This window comes from Rattus rattus, chromosome 16 (genome assembly GCF_011064425.1).
Source record: "Rattus rattus isolate New Zealand chromosome 16, Rrattus_CSIRO_v1, whole genome shotgun sequence".
NCBI lineage: Eukaryota > Metazoa > Chordata > Mammalia > Rodentia > Muridae > Rattus > Rattus rattus.
The window spans coordinates 8,888,305-8,903,320 of record NC_046169.1 but is presented as its reverse complement, the minus strand read 5'-3'; the positions used below and the strand labels follow the sequence as shown (position 1 = coordinate 8,903,320).

Below are 15,016 nucleotides of genomic sequence, written 5' to 3'. Positions count from 1 at the left end.
GTCTACTGTTAGACTGGTGTGGCCAGAGAACAACACACGTTTCCAGGTGCTTCTCACCATATGGCAGAAACCCCACTTTCCTACTTGGGAATACTTCAGAAGTCTTCATTCTGACAAAGAGTCTCACTATGTATTTCAGGCTAGCCTGGAACTGTCCATGTAGACCAGGCTGTACTCGAACACAGAGAGAGCTGCCTGCCTCTGCCTCCCGAGTGGTGAACTACAGGTATAAATCATCACATCTAGGTAGGCTCCCTCTTAAGTGCTACTTGACTACAGGAGTCTACACTCGAAATAATTTTTTTTTAAAGACTTATTTATTGCACATATATGAGTACACTGAAGCTGTCTTCAGACCCACCAGAAGAGGGCATCAGATCCCATTACAGATGGTTGTGAGCCACCATGTGGTTGCTGGGATTTGAACTCAGGACCTCTGGAAGAGCAGTCAGTGCTCTTCACCGCCAAGCCATCTGTCCAGCCCTTGAATAGTCTTTTGAAAGGCTCTGAACACATTCTATTAACTTGTTCAGTTCACAGCTTTGATTACAATTGGTTTACGGCTAACTTGTTTCATGCATTCTTCACCCTTTGCAAGTCAGGCCTGCATTATTCTGAAGCAATTCTCAAACATATCATTTCTTTTCCTCTTCTTTTAGAGAAAGGTCTAATATGTAGTCTAGGCCAGCCTCAAATTTATGATCCTCCTGCTGCTGTCTTCCAGGTTCTGGATGGCACCAGAGCGTTCTAGTCTGTTCTCTCAGATTTGCGTCAGTGGAAATAAACTTATCATATTGGAATACAGTAACAATACACTTCTAAAGCAAAGGTGACACAGTCAAGTGGAGCATCAAACGTTTGCACAGTCCATTCTGGTTGTAAAGGAAGATGAGGAAGGATTAGGAGTCAGGTCATCGAATAGGAGAGGAGGACTCGTGTGTGTCTATCAGAGTCAGGCCTGGCCCTCTGAGTCAGTTTGAACTAACTCACACTAGTAAGCATGCAGAAAGGGGACTGATCCTACCATCTTGCTTCTCTCGGTCATGGGCGATGGCTGTGGCGTCCCGGACACTGGGGTAGAGATGGGCGTCTTTATCTCTTCTATCATGTTCATGATTTTCTCTGGGACTTTTGTGGCATCACAACAGGTTTCCTGCCACCGGGGCAGCTTGGAGTTAAGTAATTCTGCAGACTGTAAGTACAGAAGAAACAAAGACAAAGGAGCGCTGTCAGAAGAGCTAGTGAAGACCACCTCAAACCGCGCCTCTCCTCATGTTACTGCTCTGCCACCAGGCATGGGGCTCGGAGTCTAACTCAGCAAGCAGCTTAAGCCGCTCTGAGCATCTACTGTGTCTCAGTTGCTGACGAGGCTGGCTCAGAACCTAAAGGAACTTACCTGCTTCCTCAGCAAATACAGAACTTCCAGGTAACACAGGATCATACATGTGTGTGTGTGTGTGTGTGTGTGTGTGTGTGTGTGTGTGTGTGCGTGCATGTGCGTGTGTACATCTCATAAACAAAAGCTAAAGTGGAAGAGGTGAGCAACCAGTGTGATTCTTTCATTGTCTGGATGTCCCCGGAAATGACAATGACCACCTCCCCACCAGTCCTAAAATCAGCACGTCTATGGTGGTTAGAGGCCCAAGAGTAAAAGCACTAGGCAAATGTTTCAGACTTTGGTCCAGGAAGTCTGTCTGTGGGAGAGCCTGCAGGAGTGGTGGGTGGGAGGGAGCAGGTAGGAATATCTGTGCCGAGAGCCCTTCTGTCATAGTCTAACAGGCTCGCACAGTAGCTGGGTGGCAGCACAGAGACCGATGGGCAGAGCTGAGACATTGCACATTCTGGAGGCTGAAGCTGAGGAGCCATTCCTCCTCCCATAACCTGGCTCTGCTCCTGTAGTGAGACTCTAGAGGCTCCCAAAACCTGTCAGTGCACTGTCTTTCCAGGGCAGCACTCTGGTTTGAAAAGGAAGCAGGGCTCCCTCTGAAGCTACTTTGCATGGCCACACACTATTTATTGTTTTTCAAGCTTACACACGTCTGCCCCTGACAGGCTGGGGAGAGGGGACTGAAGACCACTTGCTAGACTGGCTAGAGGAAGGACTCGGATGCTCTAGCTGCAACAGGAGGAATCACACAGCAGCTTTCAGAGAGGTGAAGATGCTTCTGGTACAGAAGGAAGCAGGATTGGTCTGTGCTGCTTCACAGCGCACTACTGGGACCCTAGTAAATCTAAGAAGGACACTGGCAGTAACTAGAGCTTCCAAAGATAGCCCAGGTTACCTCCGGACATAGTGGGGCACTGCTGTACCCTGCAGCTGCGACCCTGCCATTCTGCAGCAGCAGGAGCCCTCAGCAGGGAAGCACACAGGCTTCTGCAGGTACTCAGCAGTGCTCTGACTCTGTAAATGCACCGTGGGCATCGACAGATGTATCTACACCAGGGCAGACACAAAAGCAGGCACCGAAGACAGCAGTTCTTTTTCATTATAACCACTTAGACCTTTAAGTCTCTGAATTCTGAAGCTGCATATTCAGGGTAGGAAACAGAATGTGTGACACATGCTCCTAAAGGGCGCGGTTTTCTCCCGGAGAGAGAGTTGGCTTCTCCTGGAGAGAGAGTTGGCTTAGGTCTAGCTCCTGCAGAACTTGTATTTCGGAACGCTGTCTTAAATCACTTGCTTATGAGCAACAGTGAATGTTCGACCTCGGTCATGCTAGCTTGGGATGGTTACCAAGGCTCAAGGGAATTAAAAGGGGAGAAAGAGGAAGAGCATGCTGGGTAAGTGTCCTGGGCTCTACTGTAACAGCTGCCTCTGAGAAGGTGGGAACTAAGCCAGCCTTTGGTTGAGGTGATCGTGAGTGAGCACTGTAAACAAGAGTGGAAAATGACAGAACTCAGTGCCTTGATGGGTGTGAATGGGGGAGGGGTGTCTGTGGCCTTGGGTAGAAACACCCAGAGATGGGCTAGTCAGACAGTGACACCCAGGATGCACACCCGTCTACAAAGTTGACTTTTTTATATTGTGTCTTTTTGTTTTGTGTTTGTCCAGGCTGTCCTCAAACTCACTACATAGCTTAGGATGACTCTGAACATCTGCCCTTCCTACCCTCACTTCCTGGGGATTACTGTGTGCCTCGCCATACCCAATTTATGAGGTGTGCTAGAGAGCAAGCCCAGTGCATGCTGGGCAAGCCGGGTTACAACTGCCAAATCTGTCATTTTTTCAAAAAGGACCTTAAATATGCATAAGTTAGTAAATTAATGGTAAGTGGATATTTGTACTTCGGTAAGCGCCCATTGCTCTCTACTGTGCTAATCTGTAAGGAAAGGCATCCAAGGACTTTTTTTTTTTTTTTTTTTTTGAGCTGGGGACCGAACCAGGGCCTTGCGCTTCCTAGGTAAGCGCTCTACCGCTGAGCTAAATCCCCAGCCCCATCCAAGGACTTTTGAGTACAAGATAAAGCTCCTGCCACCCTTAGTGCACGGGGCCGCACGCTCACCTGCAGGTGATAGCGGTGTATGTGACTGGCAAAGCTGCAGTGCTTGTCCACCAGAAAGCAGAAGCGCCTCTTCTCCTCAAGCAGCGCTTCTTTGCAGCCATCTGCGATGAACTTCTGGATCTCACTCTGGCGAGAGGTGACCGTCTCCACATACTGTGGAGATAGATAATAGAGAGATGACGGGAGGCATCTGATAGCTGCATGGTGAGTCTTCTCCACCGCCACCTTTATACCCAGTGTAGTGTGAGTATGGCCTGAACACTAAATGCAGATAAACACTGGGCAAATCCGTGTGACCTGGCCGGAGAGGATACCACCATCTTTAAGACACTGACTCGTGCAGAGAAAGGTTACTGAGGGCAGCTGACATTACAACTCTGTACTCTCGGGATGACTAGGGTCATCTTAGAAAGTTTCAAGCTTGATCTCAGCTCCAGGTGCCAATCACAGGATTTTCCCGTAGTAAAATGAGGACAGCGAGGCCTCGTGTCACTGAGTGTGCACACCCTTAGTAGTAGCACTTGAGAGGCAGCAGCACACAGGTCTCTGTGAGTCCTGGACTAATCTGGTTTACACAGAGTTTCAGGCTAGCCAGGCCACGCAGTGAGATCCTACCTCAAACAAACAAAGCAAGCAAGCAGGAGGGACAGCCATGTGAGTCCCAAAGGTCTCTTTTCCTTGAGTTAAGGGAAAGCCAGTGAGTACCATGTGCTTACCTTAACTCTGAAAAATGCCGCATTACTAAGTTAGATTACGCACGCTTTGTTTTTCTTTTCTTTGAGACAGGGTCTCACTATGTAGCACAGGCTAGCCTAGAACTTTAGACCCTTTCAACTCAGCCTTGAGAGAGTTGGGATTACTGACGTATGTTACCACATATTTTTGTTTCACCTCAGCGGTAGCACAGGACAAGCTAGTGACAGGGTACAGCTGGCTGAGGTGAGCCTCCCCTTAAGTTGTGCATTCATGATTGACAGAGGAAGACATTGCTGAAGCGCTCACCTCGATTTCTTTGTGTTCATATTTGAGTGCGTTTCGTCCCCCTTGACTTTTTCTTCTGATCTTCTTCAACTCCGCCTGAGATTTCTCCAAAGAATCTAATTTATTCCTGTGTTCTGCTTGATATCTTTTAAGAGTAGCCTGTAAGTTAAACGAGATGTCTCACTGAGCACTGTACACGCTGTCTTGGGGTCACCTCTGCTCACACTTCCACTGTGTGTTGCTGACTGACCAGCTCCAATCTGGGCCTTAAGAGCGAGGGCCATACTGTCTCCATATCTACGCCCCAGAGGATCCCCTCCATTCAACTTGAATTCTTAGGACTATGTACTTTCTTTTGAATTCTGTCTTTTCTCCAAGGGATTTAGACCCTGGGTAGTCAGTGCTTTGGTGAGTACACAACAGCACTAAGGGCTGGGGATGTAGCTCAGTGGCAGTGTTTGCCTAGCATCATGTTAGGCCTGAGGTCATCCCCAGCATCACACACACACGAACACGAACACACACACACACGCACAGACACACACACACGCAGACATGCACACTCATGCACACGCGCGTGCACACACACGCACGACACACAGACATGCACACACACACACAAACACACGCGCACGCACAGGCACAGGCACGACACACACACCCTCTAATGGTGTGTGTAAAGCTCTCCTAGGCTGTGAGCTCCGGTGTGGCTGGGTGGGTGAGAAGTACACTCACGTTCATGTACTTTACATCAAGTTCTGTCTTCTTCTCCAACTCATGGATAATCTCCTTATGGAATTTTTTGAACTGTTGACAAGATGAAAAATTAAAAAAAAATCAAATCTTATCTGAGTTGTAGGCAATCTTTTTAAAACTACATTTTAAAAATATAACAAATGTCCACTTACATTCTCATCGAGAGTCTCGTTGAGTTTCTTGTGGGTGCTGGAAATCTCTATGAGAACATGGCCTGTGAACAAAACCATAAGGGGAAGACACTGTGTGGTTTTGCAAAGGCATAAAGAGAAACAGAACAGTGGAAGCAAACGGGACAAGGTTGCCCTCAGGGGCTTCAAATAGTAAACCCAAGACAAGTGGAGAGCGGCACAGCTCCCCAGGGAAGCTGCAGAGGGATGTCTGTGAACTAACTTCCTCCTCTCACGTCAAGAACGCCTACTCTGTTCTTAGACTCACCACGGCCTTTCTAGTTTACACCTTCTCTCAGCCCAGTCCTGTGTATCTGATTTAACTTTTCAAGACAGATTTTGGGTTTGTTTGTGTGTTTGTGTGAATGTTTGTGTGCCCAGGAAGGTCAGAAGAGGTGTCAGATTTGGAGTTACAGGCGGTCATGAGCCGCCTGATGGTTGGCACTAAGAAAAACTCACGTTCTCTGCAAGCAGTGCTATTCACTCTTACCCACTGAGCCATTTCTCCAGCCCTGTGAGGTAACCACCTTACAAAAGAGAACTCACTCATCACAGTAACTAATTATAGGAACAGAAGATTTATTTTTATCTAATCCCCAGAGTAATCTGATTATCTGATAACCACAGAGAAAATCATCTTCTTTCTCTCATTTTAGTTCCTGTATTTGTTTCGGAAAATACCAGCACCAGGGGAGACTGCAGCAGAGACAGCGTTCTGCCTTGGGTCTCCTGGGATGCTGTGGAGTCTCTGAAACAGAGGCTATTCCAGGGCAAAGGAGCCTCCATCCAGCAAACAGCAGGGTGACCACCAGGCTTGCAAGGCCAGCTCTCGTACACTTGGGGATCTGTGCTTGAGCTCCGCCACTTTCCTCTGATAAAGGTGGACCAGAGTTTCTCTGTCATCCTACCCAGCTCAGAAACCACACAGGTCTTATGACTACAAGTTGGAAACTAGGAACTCATTGGGAATGGCTGCCACCGGCATAGGAAGCCGCAACGGAATGTACTGGTTGCTTTATAGCCACCAGCCAGAGCCAAAGGGACTTTTATGTCAAGCTGACCAGCTGTGGATGGGAAAGGATGAAACGGTAAGACCCTGGTAGGGGTCAGGGGAAAGGGAAAATGAGCACAGAGCCCATGGCTTCAGCTGTCACCAGGGTACAAGTGACTCAACCACGTTTTCAAGAGCATTTGCAGACATCTGCTCCTCAGACTTGCCAGGCCGCCCCTCCTCTCTCATCTTCCATCTCAGAAACCAGTGTGCTGCCAGACCTGGTGTTCTCTGTGTAAGAGTGAGCTCACCGGCACCATGCCTCCTATCTCTCCTAACCCCAGCAGCCAGTCACGGTAGACAACCTCTCACCTACGTGTCATGCCCGTGAAGAACAGGCATTTACTGTGCACTGGTGCCATCAAGTGGGCCAGCTCTTGGGAGGAACACAAGCCTTACCCATCCACATCTGTGCTTGTCCTACCCTGAGGAGATGGCACTCTGGACAAACTGAAGTCACAGATGCGTGTGTCCCAAGTCCACTCAACAGAAGTGGGAAGGTGGTCCACATCCAGATCAGCTGCTGGGTCTCTTAGCAGAGTCTCCTCCACTCCCTATCTGCCTCATGTCCTCATTTCCCTGGAGTGGGTTCTCTCTAGGGTCAACTTTACATGGTGCCAGAGGTCCTTCTAAAAGCAAAAAACAGGCAGCCTCCCCGTTCTCCCCACAGTGTCCCAGATAAACAGACTTGTGAGCTGTAAGCTGAAGGCCTCTGTACACAAGCGCTGTGTAACCCTGGGTATGAGCACTGAGAATGAACGGCTTATTATACAGGCACATAACCTGGAGAAGTCACAGGATCCAAGGACACACACTGTCCCCTAAGCTCTGTGAACCTAACAAGTTCCAGTCAGACAATGTGCGGGATGAAGGAGAGCTATGGCAGAAAGGACTTCGGTTTTGTGTTTTCTAACCAATCACATTCATCAGCTTCCCACCCCATGATGCCATCCAAAATTTCCAAGTCAATATAAAAAACAAACCAGACTCTTCTACAGGAGAAGCCCGACACCTGGCCAGGAATAGAAGTATAGTACTCCGTCATTTCAGATATGAAAACATTCCGAATTGCTTTTATGTTGATTTTGAACCATAAACAATCCCTTGTTGGGAATTTTAAAAAATACGCTTCAATTATTTCAAAACCAAGCATACAGTTCTTGGCAAGTCATGATCTTCTTAGAAAGAAAATCTAAAAATATTTTGGCTGAAGCCATCAGCATTCTGTTGCAAGCGGTGACGTTTCTTTCTAACATGGCCCTTCTTGAACCGCGTTTCCGCAGCCCCACTCAATGTGGATCTGGAGCGCTGTGCTGTGTGCTAAGCACAGCTCTGAACTCAGCTCTGCCCTGCCGGCCAGGCTCACCTCACGGGGGCTCCCACCGCTCCACGCCTTTGCGTGTCTGCCACTGTAGACGCCTTTGCGTGTCTGCCACTGTAGACAGGGTCAGTGAAACGGGCAGTCACAGTGGTCGGATAGGAGCCCCTGACCCTGTTAGTCTTGGCCCTCGCGGGTCTGTGGAACTCAAAACTGGCCTCCCGGGAGTAACTCCTGAGTCCTTGGTTTTAAAGAACTGACTGGAACACACCTTAGCTGTGACTGTACAAGCTGCCGAGGCGTACCTTGAAGTGGAACACAAAACTGCCTTTGGGGTCAGCCCACGGACATTTACTCTCCGTTTGGGCAAGTGCCACTTCCCGTTGGAAAACACTCTGCTTCTGTGTTGTTTTTACTCCTCATGCTCTAAATGACATTTTTGTGAATTATATTTGAGAAGGAAGAAGACAGAGAACACTGAGGGAGGAACTGAGAAAGCACAACCCTGGTGAGACAGAGTAGACAGAGCACATGCCCCAACAGGAAGTGCACTCTGCCAGCTGCACCAACCCTCTCCTTTCTCCTTTCTCCTCTTTCCTTTCAGGTTGGGAGCCAACGCCTCAGGAAGAAATTCACATCATTGTACTCATGTGACTCAATCTGAATAAATTAGGTTCTTAAGGGGGGCAATAATAGGGAATTTATTACTAAAATTAAACATCTTCCCAGTGCTATCGATGGAACTGAGGTACTCACCCACGTGGGCCACAGTGCTGGCTAAATCAAAGGGATTTAGGTGAAACATGCACACATTTCAAATTCATGAACTCAACCAAGCCAGGGCTCATAGCAGTAGTGGCAAACAGCAAACAGCATTACTCTAGGTTTTACGAAGGTATTTAAAACAATACTGTGGAAGACTATGCATGTGGCCAGTAGGCAATGCCACCTTAAAATGTTAAATAATAAGACTTAAAGAGCGGAACTAGTATGGGATACTTTTTGTTTGAAGACTTCTGTTGACTTCCCCTGTGTTGGCACTGCAGATGGAGCCCACAGCCCGGCCTGTGAGGCCAGCACTCTTCTACTAAGCTACATCCCCAGCTCCCACCAGAGGCTCTCTGACTATTCTCGTAACAAGGCTGTCTTCAAACTTAACTCCTCCTACGTCTACCTTCCAAGTGCTGGGAGTATACGCTGGGTTTACCACCACACCCAGCCGGTCTATTAATAAACTTCATGAGATAAGTCTTCACCAATTCACAGTGGGAATGTGGAGCAGCCAGATGGAACCTGCCAAGGACAGAGGCAGCAAAGAACACATGCTGAATGAGAGAGAGAGAGAGAGAGAGAGAGAGAGAGAGAGAGAGAGAGAGAGAGAGAGAGGAACCAAACCCTGCTCTTTCCATTTATATCTGGTCACAGATAATTACAACACATTTGTTATTTCCAGAGAGCATCGAGTAATGGCTGAGTCACATGCCACTTCCTACGTGTTACAACAAGTGGAATCAGATAATAAAATGACACCAACTTACTACAGGCCTGAAGACATACTGTGTGGACCAAATGAAAATGACCAAAAATATCGCTTGGAAAATGTTTAGTTTTTCTGAGTGGTTTCTTTTCCCTCTCCCCTCCCCTCCCTCCCCTCCCTCCCCTCCCCCCTCCCTCCCTCCCTCCCCTCCCCTCCCCCCTCCTCTCCTTTCCTTTCCTGAGACAGGGTTCTGGCTGTCTCAGAATTCAATCTGTAGGTAGGCTGGTTCGGGCTCAGAGAGCCACCTGCCTCTGCCTCACAGGTGCTGGGAATAAAGGCGTGTGCCCCTCTGTTTTTGCTGACATTTTACAGGTAGCAAATGTAATGAGGAGGAACTACAATGGGGGCTGAAAAGAGGGCTTAGAAGGTAAAGGCCCTTGCTGCCAAGCCTGGCGGCTGAATTCAAACCCTGGGATCCAGTTGGTGGAAGGAAAGAAGCAACTCCTAAAGCTTTTCTTTTGACCTCCACATGCAAAATAAATAAAGGGCAATAAAACCTAATCAGTACAGTGACAGCAAAAGCCAAGCCCACAGATGTCCTGCTGAGCTACCAGGGGTGCTTTAGATCCACACTGCCCACCCCTAACCACTGCGCGGGAGCACACCACACGGTGGATGATCTACTGTCCTTAAATACGGCTTAGTCCCTGCGCAGTACTTCTTAATCCCAGTACTTGGGAGGGAGAGGCAGGTGGATCTCTGAGTCCAAGGCCAGCCTGGTCTACGAAGTGAGTTCCAGGACAGCCAAGGCTAAACAGAAAAACTCTGCCTTGAAAAAAACAACACACACACACAACAAGCAAACACCAAACCAAACCAAACCAAACCAAAAAAGCCCCCGATATTCCAACCAACGATTTAACCAAATAAGCAGCAACAGTAAGGAAAACCTCACAAATCACAACATAGAGGTGCAACAGAGCTTAGATGAGCTTAGTCTCATCCTTGACTTAACCAACTGACGCCTTACAGTTCTAATGAAGGTAACATCCCTTAATTACTCTGCCAGTGTTCCCCGAAATAAACAAATAAATGACATGGAGGGGCATGTCACAGAGTCAACTTGTCAGACATGGGGTGTTCTAACCTGAGCATCAAAGCAGTGAACGGCCATAACAAACTACAGGTCATCAAAGGATCTAGGGATCTAGGAGACCACAGCACATCGTGTTGGGGGGCAATGGATGCTCCTGCTCAAAGGAAAATGTAAGTGCCAATTAGTAAGTGAGGGGAGGCCACCAGTCTTGGGAAATCACCATTTTGCCACCATCCTAGGAAAGAGTGGTTGGAGGGAAAATCACTGAGAGATGTACAGTTAGGATGAGGAAGAAGCTACTGCATAGCCTGGACGTTTTCCTCGAAGGTCCTTGTTAACAGAAATGGTTTTAAAAATCCAAAATGAACTAGAGAGCAGACAGTGCCTTTACATCAAAGATGAGAGGAAAGTGACCAGTGTGCTCACGTTTGATACTCACCAGATACAGAATGGCTAGAATGGCTTCTGGCGAGGACAGAGATCTGGCACCTAAAATCCCTCAAGGTCCTGGTCAGACTCCACCTCCACTTAGGATGTATAAAACAGGTTTACAGTACCTACTCTAGCTGAATGAAACACACTTACCTGCTTAGACTTAAAACTTTACACTTGGGCTTGGGGATTTAGCTCAGTGGTAGAGCGCTTGCCTAGCAAGCACAAGGCCCTGGGTTCGGTCCCCAGCTCCGAAGGGGGGAAAAAAAAAAAAAGAAGAAAAAAAAAACTTTACACTTATTTTCTTGGTGTGTGTGTGCACGCACATGCACATGTGGAGGTCAGAAGGCGACTTGGTTGGAGTTTGTTCTCTCCTTTGACTACGTGGGTTTTGGAGATTAAACTTAGGTCAGCAGTACAGGCCTTTACCTACTGGGCCATCTTACTGACCCCTTATTTACCTGTTTAGTTTTGGAGGAGGGCGAAGAGGAGGAAGAGGTGGAGGAGGAAGGGGAAAACGATGCAGATTATTTCATCCCAGCCCTGGGGAGTCCAGCGCTGGCTGCTGGAGAAAATGGAGGGATAAAGGGGTGCACTGTGGTGAGTTGACACCTATGCTGTACTTAAAGTAAAATCTCTGGTAACCTTCTCCTTAGGAAGTGACCAGCATAGCCAAAGACCTGCAAGTGAATAGTTCTCTGAGTCAAACACAAGTTGCAGCTACAGGCTGGAGAGATGGCTCAAGGGTTAATTACCGCTCTTGTAGAGGACCCGAGTTCGGGTCCCTCCACTCATAACTTCCTGTAACTCCAGCTCATGGGATTCTGAGGTCTCTGATTTCTGTGGGTACCTACACTCACCTCAAAGCACATACATATAATTTAAAATAATAATCTAAAAATTCCTTTTAAAAGGGTGCAGTCAGAATGGGGAGTGATTGCCCACACCTTAATCCCAGAATTCTGGAGGCTGAGACAGGAGGAGTTTTGAGTTTGGTGCAAAATGGGATTGTGTCTCAAAAAACTGAAAAAAAAAAATATAACTATAGGGGTTGGGGATTTAGCTCAGTGGTGGCGCGCTTACCCAGGAGACCCAAGACCCTGGGTTCAGTCCCCAGCTCCAAAAAAAGAACCAAAAAAAAAAAATTATAACTATAAACCTAGATACTCTTCTTGGAGGTGTCTCTTTTAGACACTGGACAATTAAAACTCATTTTTTCATAGCTGGGAGTTGGTAGTGCATGCCTTTACTCCCAGCACTCGGAAGGCAGAGACAGGAAGAACTCTGAGTTCAAGTGCAGCCTGGTCTCTGTAATAAGTTCTAGGACAGCCAGAGATAGAGAGAGACCCTTTCTCAACAACAACAACAACAACCTAACGAACAAACAAACTCAAAACAGAACAAAAGCAACTTAATTTTGTGTGAGTCTAGAGTACACCTGCCCAAAGGCAGAGGCTGTGCACGTCCGCCTCTCAGAGCTGCAGCTGATCTCAGTAGTGGAGCGCATCATTGGGAAGAAGATGGACGCTGGGGAGGAAAGAGTATGGTGACTCTCATTCCCCACAGAGAGCGCGAAGCAGGAAGCCTCAGGCATGGTCAAAGCTTTTGCAGAAAGATATGATGGTCCCAGCCAGGCTTCTTAGCACCATGCACACTTAGAGTATTACTTAGCCAATGGTTGCTTTCTGTAAAGACAGAAAAAATGCCCTCCAGGCTTCCGACAACAGAGATCGGCTGCTGTTGTGAAATAGGCCCAGAATCCCGTGGCCTTCAAGGGCAAGCTGCAGCAATGAGGCCTTATCTGACCTAGGAACAGCAATTAATCTCAGGTCCTCTCAAGCTTTCTCATAAAGGGCAAAGAAAGGCGAAGAATCTCTCCCAAAGGTCAGGTTCAGGGTTGTCTGAAATGTCCACAAGCAACCAGAGATTCCCGCTGAAGATGAAGGAAGCTTTCCTTTCCCAAGACTTTATTACACAAGCAGTCAGCAGAGAGCCAGGAAGGGACCTGGGTTACAGCTGCCAGCCTCTGCAGAGAGGAATGACAACCGAGGAGGAAAAAAAAAAGCCTCTGTCACAGTTATAACAGCTACACCCAACCTTAAATATATCCCAACTCCTAGCCAGACTAAAAAAAGGAATTTACACCAAAGGACTATCTTCCTCTTACCTGGTATATTATATTCAATTTTCATGAACAAATTAGACACACTAAGAAAAAAAGGTCTGAAGAGACAAGGCAAACATCAGGCCCAGACTTGGATATGGTGGAGATTTTGAAAATGAAAAACTGATAATTTATCTGAATGTAATAGTGCCTACCAATAATCTTAATATTCAGGGTGAGACCGAAGGGCTGCCACTTTGAAGACAGCCTGACCAACACAGTAAGAGTCTGTCATAGCCCAAAACGAAAAGACTGAGAACGTGAAACATCTAGGTGGCACCTGCCTTTAATCCTAGCACTTGGGAAGCAGATGTTCAAGGCCAGCTTAGTCTACAGAGTGAGTTCCAGGACAGCCAGGGCTACACAGAGAAACCTTGTCTCAGCAAAACAAAACAACCAAAGAAACCCAGCTATGATTACTATGCAAGGATCCTCCAGGGAAAACCGAAAGCCATGTAAGAACAGATGAGTAATGCACTTGGACTCAAGTCAAATGAATAATCGAAGATGACAGAAATGGGTGCCCCCTCTGACGCTCTGGCTTTTCAAGAGACTGGATGGAGCTGAGGAAAGAGATGCTACTACAACCTTGGAAACAGACATGCAAAGAGAAGAACTGGAAAAAGGAACAAAACATCCAAGAACTGTGAGCAGCATCCACAAAGGGAAACTAGGGAGAGAAAGGAGCAAGTGTTGGAGACTGTGTTCCAACCCGGTAGACAGTCACTCACAGACCCGGGGAGCTCAGTGAACACAGACTAGACATGGAAATACCGATACTTCAGTACCTCATACACAAACTGCAAAATACCAAAGATAAACAGTCGCTCTTGAAGAAGTCATTGGGTGGGAAACGCCAAGGCTGGAGAGGAACCGGATAAGAATTACATCACACTTCCCCTCATAAACCACATGAGAGAGTATGAAGTGGGCCGTGGTGGTGCAAGCCTGAGATCTCAGCACTCAGGGGGTAGAGGCAAGAGGACTGCAAATTCTGTATAGCTTAAGCTATGCGGTACAACCTGTTCTCCCTCCCCAGCACCACACGAAAGAGGGAAAACGGCTAAGCAGCATGGCAGCATGGCAGCACGGCGGGCAGTAATCCCAGTACTCAAAACACTTGAAGTAGGACTGCTACGCAAGGCTAGCTGGGCTATGAAGTAAATGGCACGCCAGCCAAGGCTTTCCAAACTACAAAATACCCAAGGCAGTGAAATATCTAAGAGTTCCAAGACTCGCCGACCTAATTTACTTATCTGGTGAAATTATCCTCTAAATACACAAGAAACACACACATAGGGAGTAGAGGGAGAAAGAATGTGTGTGTGTGTGTCTGTGTGTGTGTGTCTGTGTGTCTGTGTGCGCGCACACATGCACACTTGAGAGTTTGAGTGTGTTTTTATTGAGATGGGGCCTCATATGTTGCCCTGGCTGGCCTGTGTGTGAGGCAAGCAGAGCCAGAGGAGACAAGAGCAGAGGCCAAACTCACGATCTGACAAGATGGCCGGCTACCCTGCAGGATCATCAAGGAAACTCAACATTTGCTAGCAGAACCAGTTCCTGGCATTCAAGCAGGACCAGATGAGAGCAGTGCCTGTTATTTTCATGTGGTCATTGCTGGCCCCCAGGATTCCTCCTTTGAGGTAGGGGCTTTGAAACCTGAACTATTCCTTCCAGAAGAACACCCAAAGGCAGCACCTAAAGTACGTGTCATGACCAAAATTTATCATCCTAACGCAGACAAGCTGGGAAGAACACTTTAGATCTGTTGAAAGATAAGTGGTCCCCCACACTGTAGATTCACACAGTTCTGCTACCAACCCAGGCGTTGTTAAGTGCTCCTAAGTCAGAAGATCCACTGGCAAACGAGGGAGCCCAGCAGTGAAAGAGCAAGCAAGCCCTGGAAACAGTGAGAGCATGGTCTAGGCTCTTCCTCTTTGCTGATCACACGCACATAAGCAAACCAGTCTTGTCCTGATTCACTAAAGTATGGACATAGTGGAAGCATCGCCCGGGTTGCTGAGGTGCTGAGAAGCAGGACTGTCTGCTCTCACTCCTTTCCCCATCA

At 47.6% G+C, this 15,016-nt stretch overlaps 1 protein-coding gene and 1 pseudogene across 2 annotated transcripts in view; one reads left to right on the top strand and one right to left on the bottom strand.

The window, feature by feature from the left end:
* Window positions 1-15,016, bottom strand: part of Baiap2l1 (BAR/IMD domain containing adaptor protein 2 like 1) — an 88,690-nt gene that overhangs the window by 15,149 nt on the left and 58,525 nt on the right. For both annotated transcript variants that reach the window (XM_032886456.1, XM_032886455.1), the window contains exons 4-8: window positions 5,393-5,454; window positions 5,220-5,291; window positions 4,506-4,643; window positions 3,504-3,656; window positions 1,025-1,192 (exon numbers count right to left, since the gene is read on the bottom strand). In XM_032886456.1, coding sequence (XP_032742347.1) covers window positions 1,025-1,192; window positions 3,504-3,656; window positions 4,506-4,643; window positions 5,220-5,291; window positions 5,393-5,454 — 593 coding nt within the window. The remainder of the gene's footprint in view (window positions 1-1,024; window positions 1,193-3,503; window positions 3,657-4,505; window positions 4,644-5,219; window positions 5,292-5,392; window positions 5,455-15,016) is intronic.
* LOC116885824 lies at window positions 6,379-14,926 on the top strand (annotated as a pseudogene).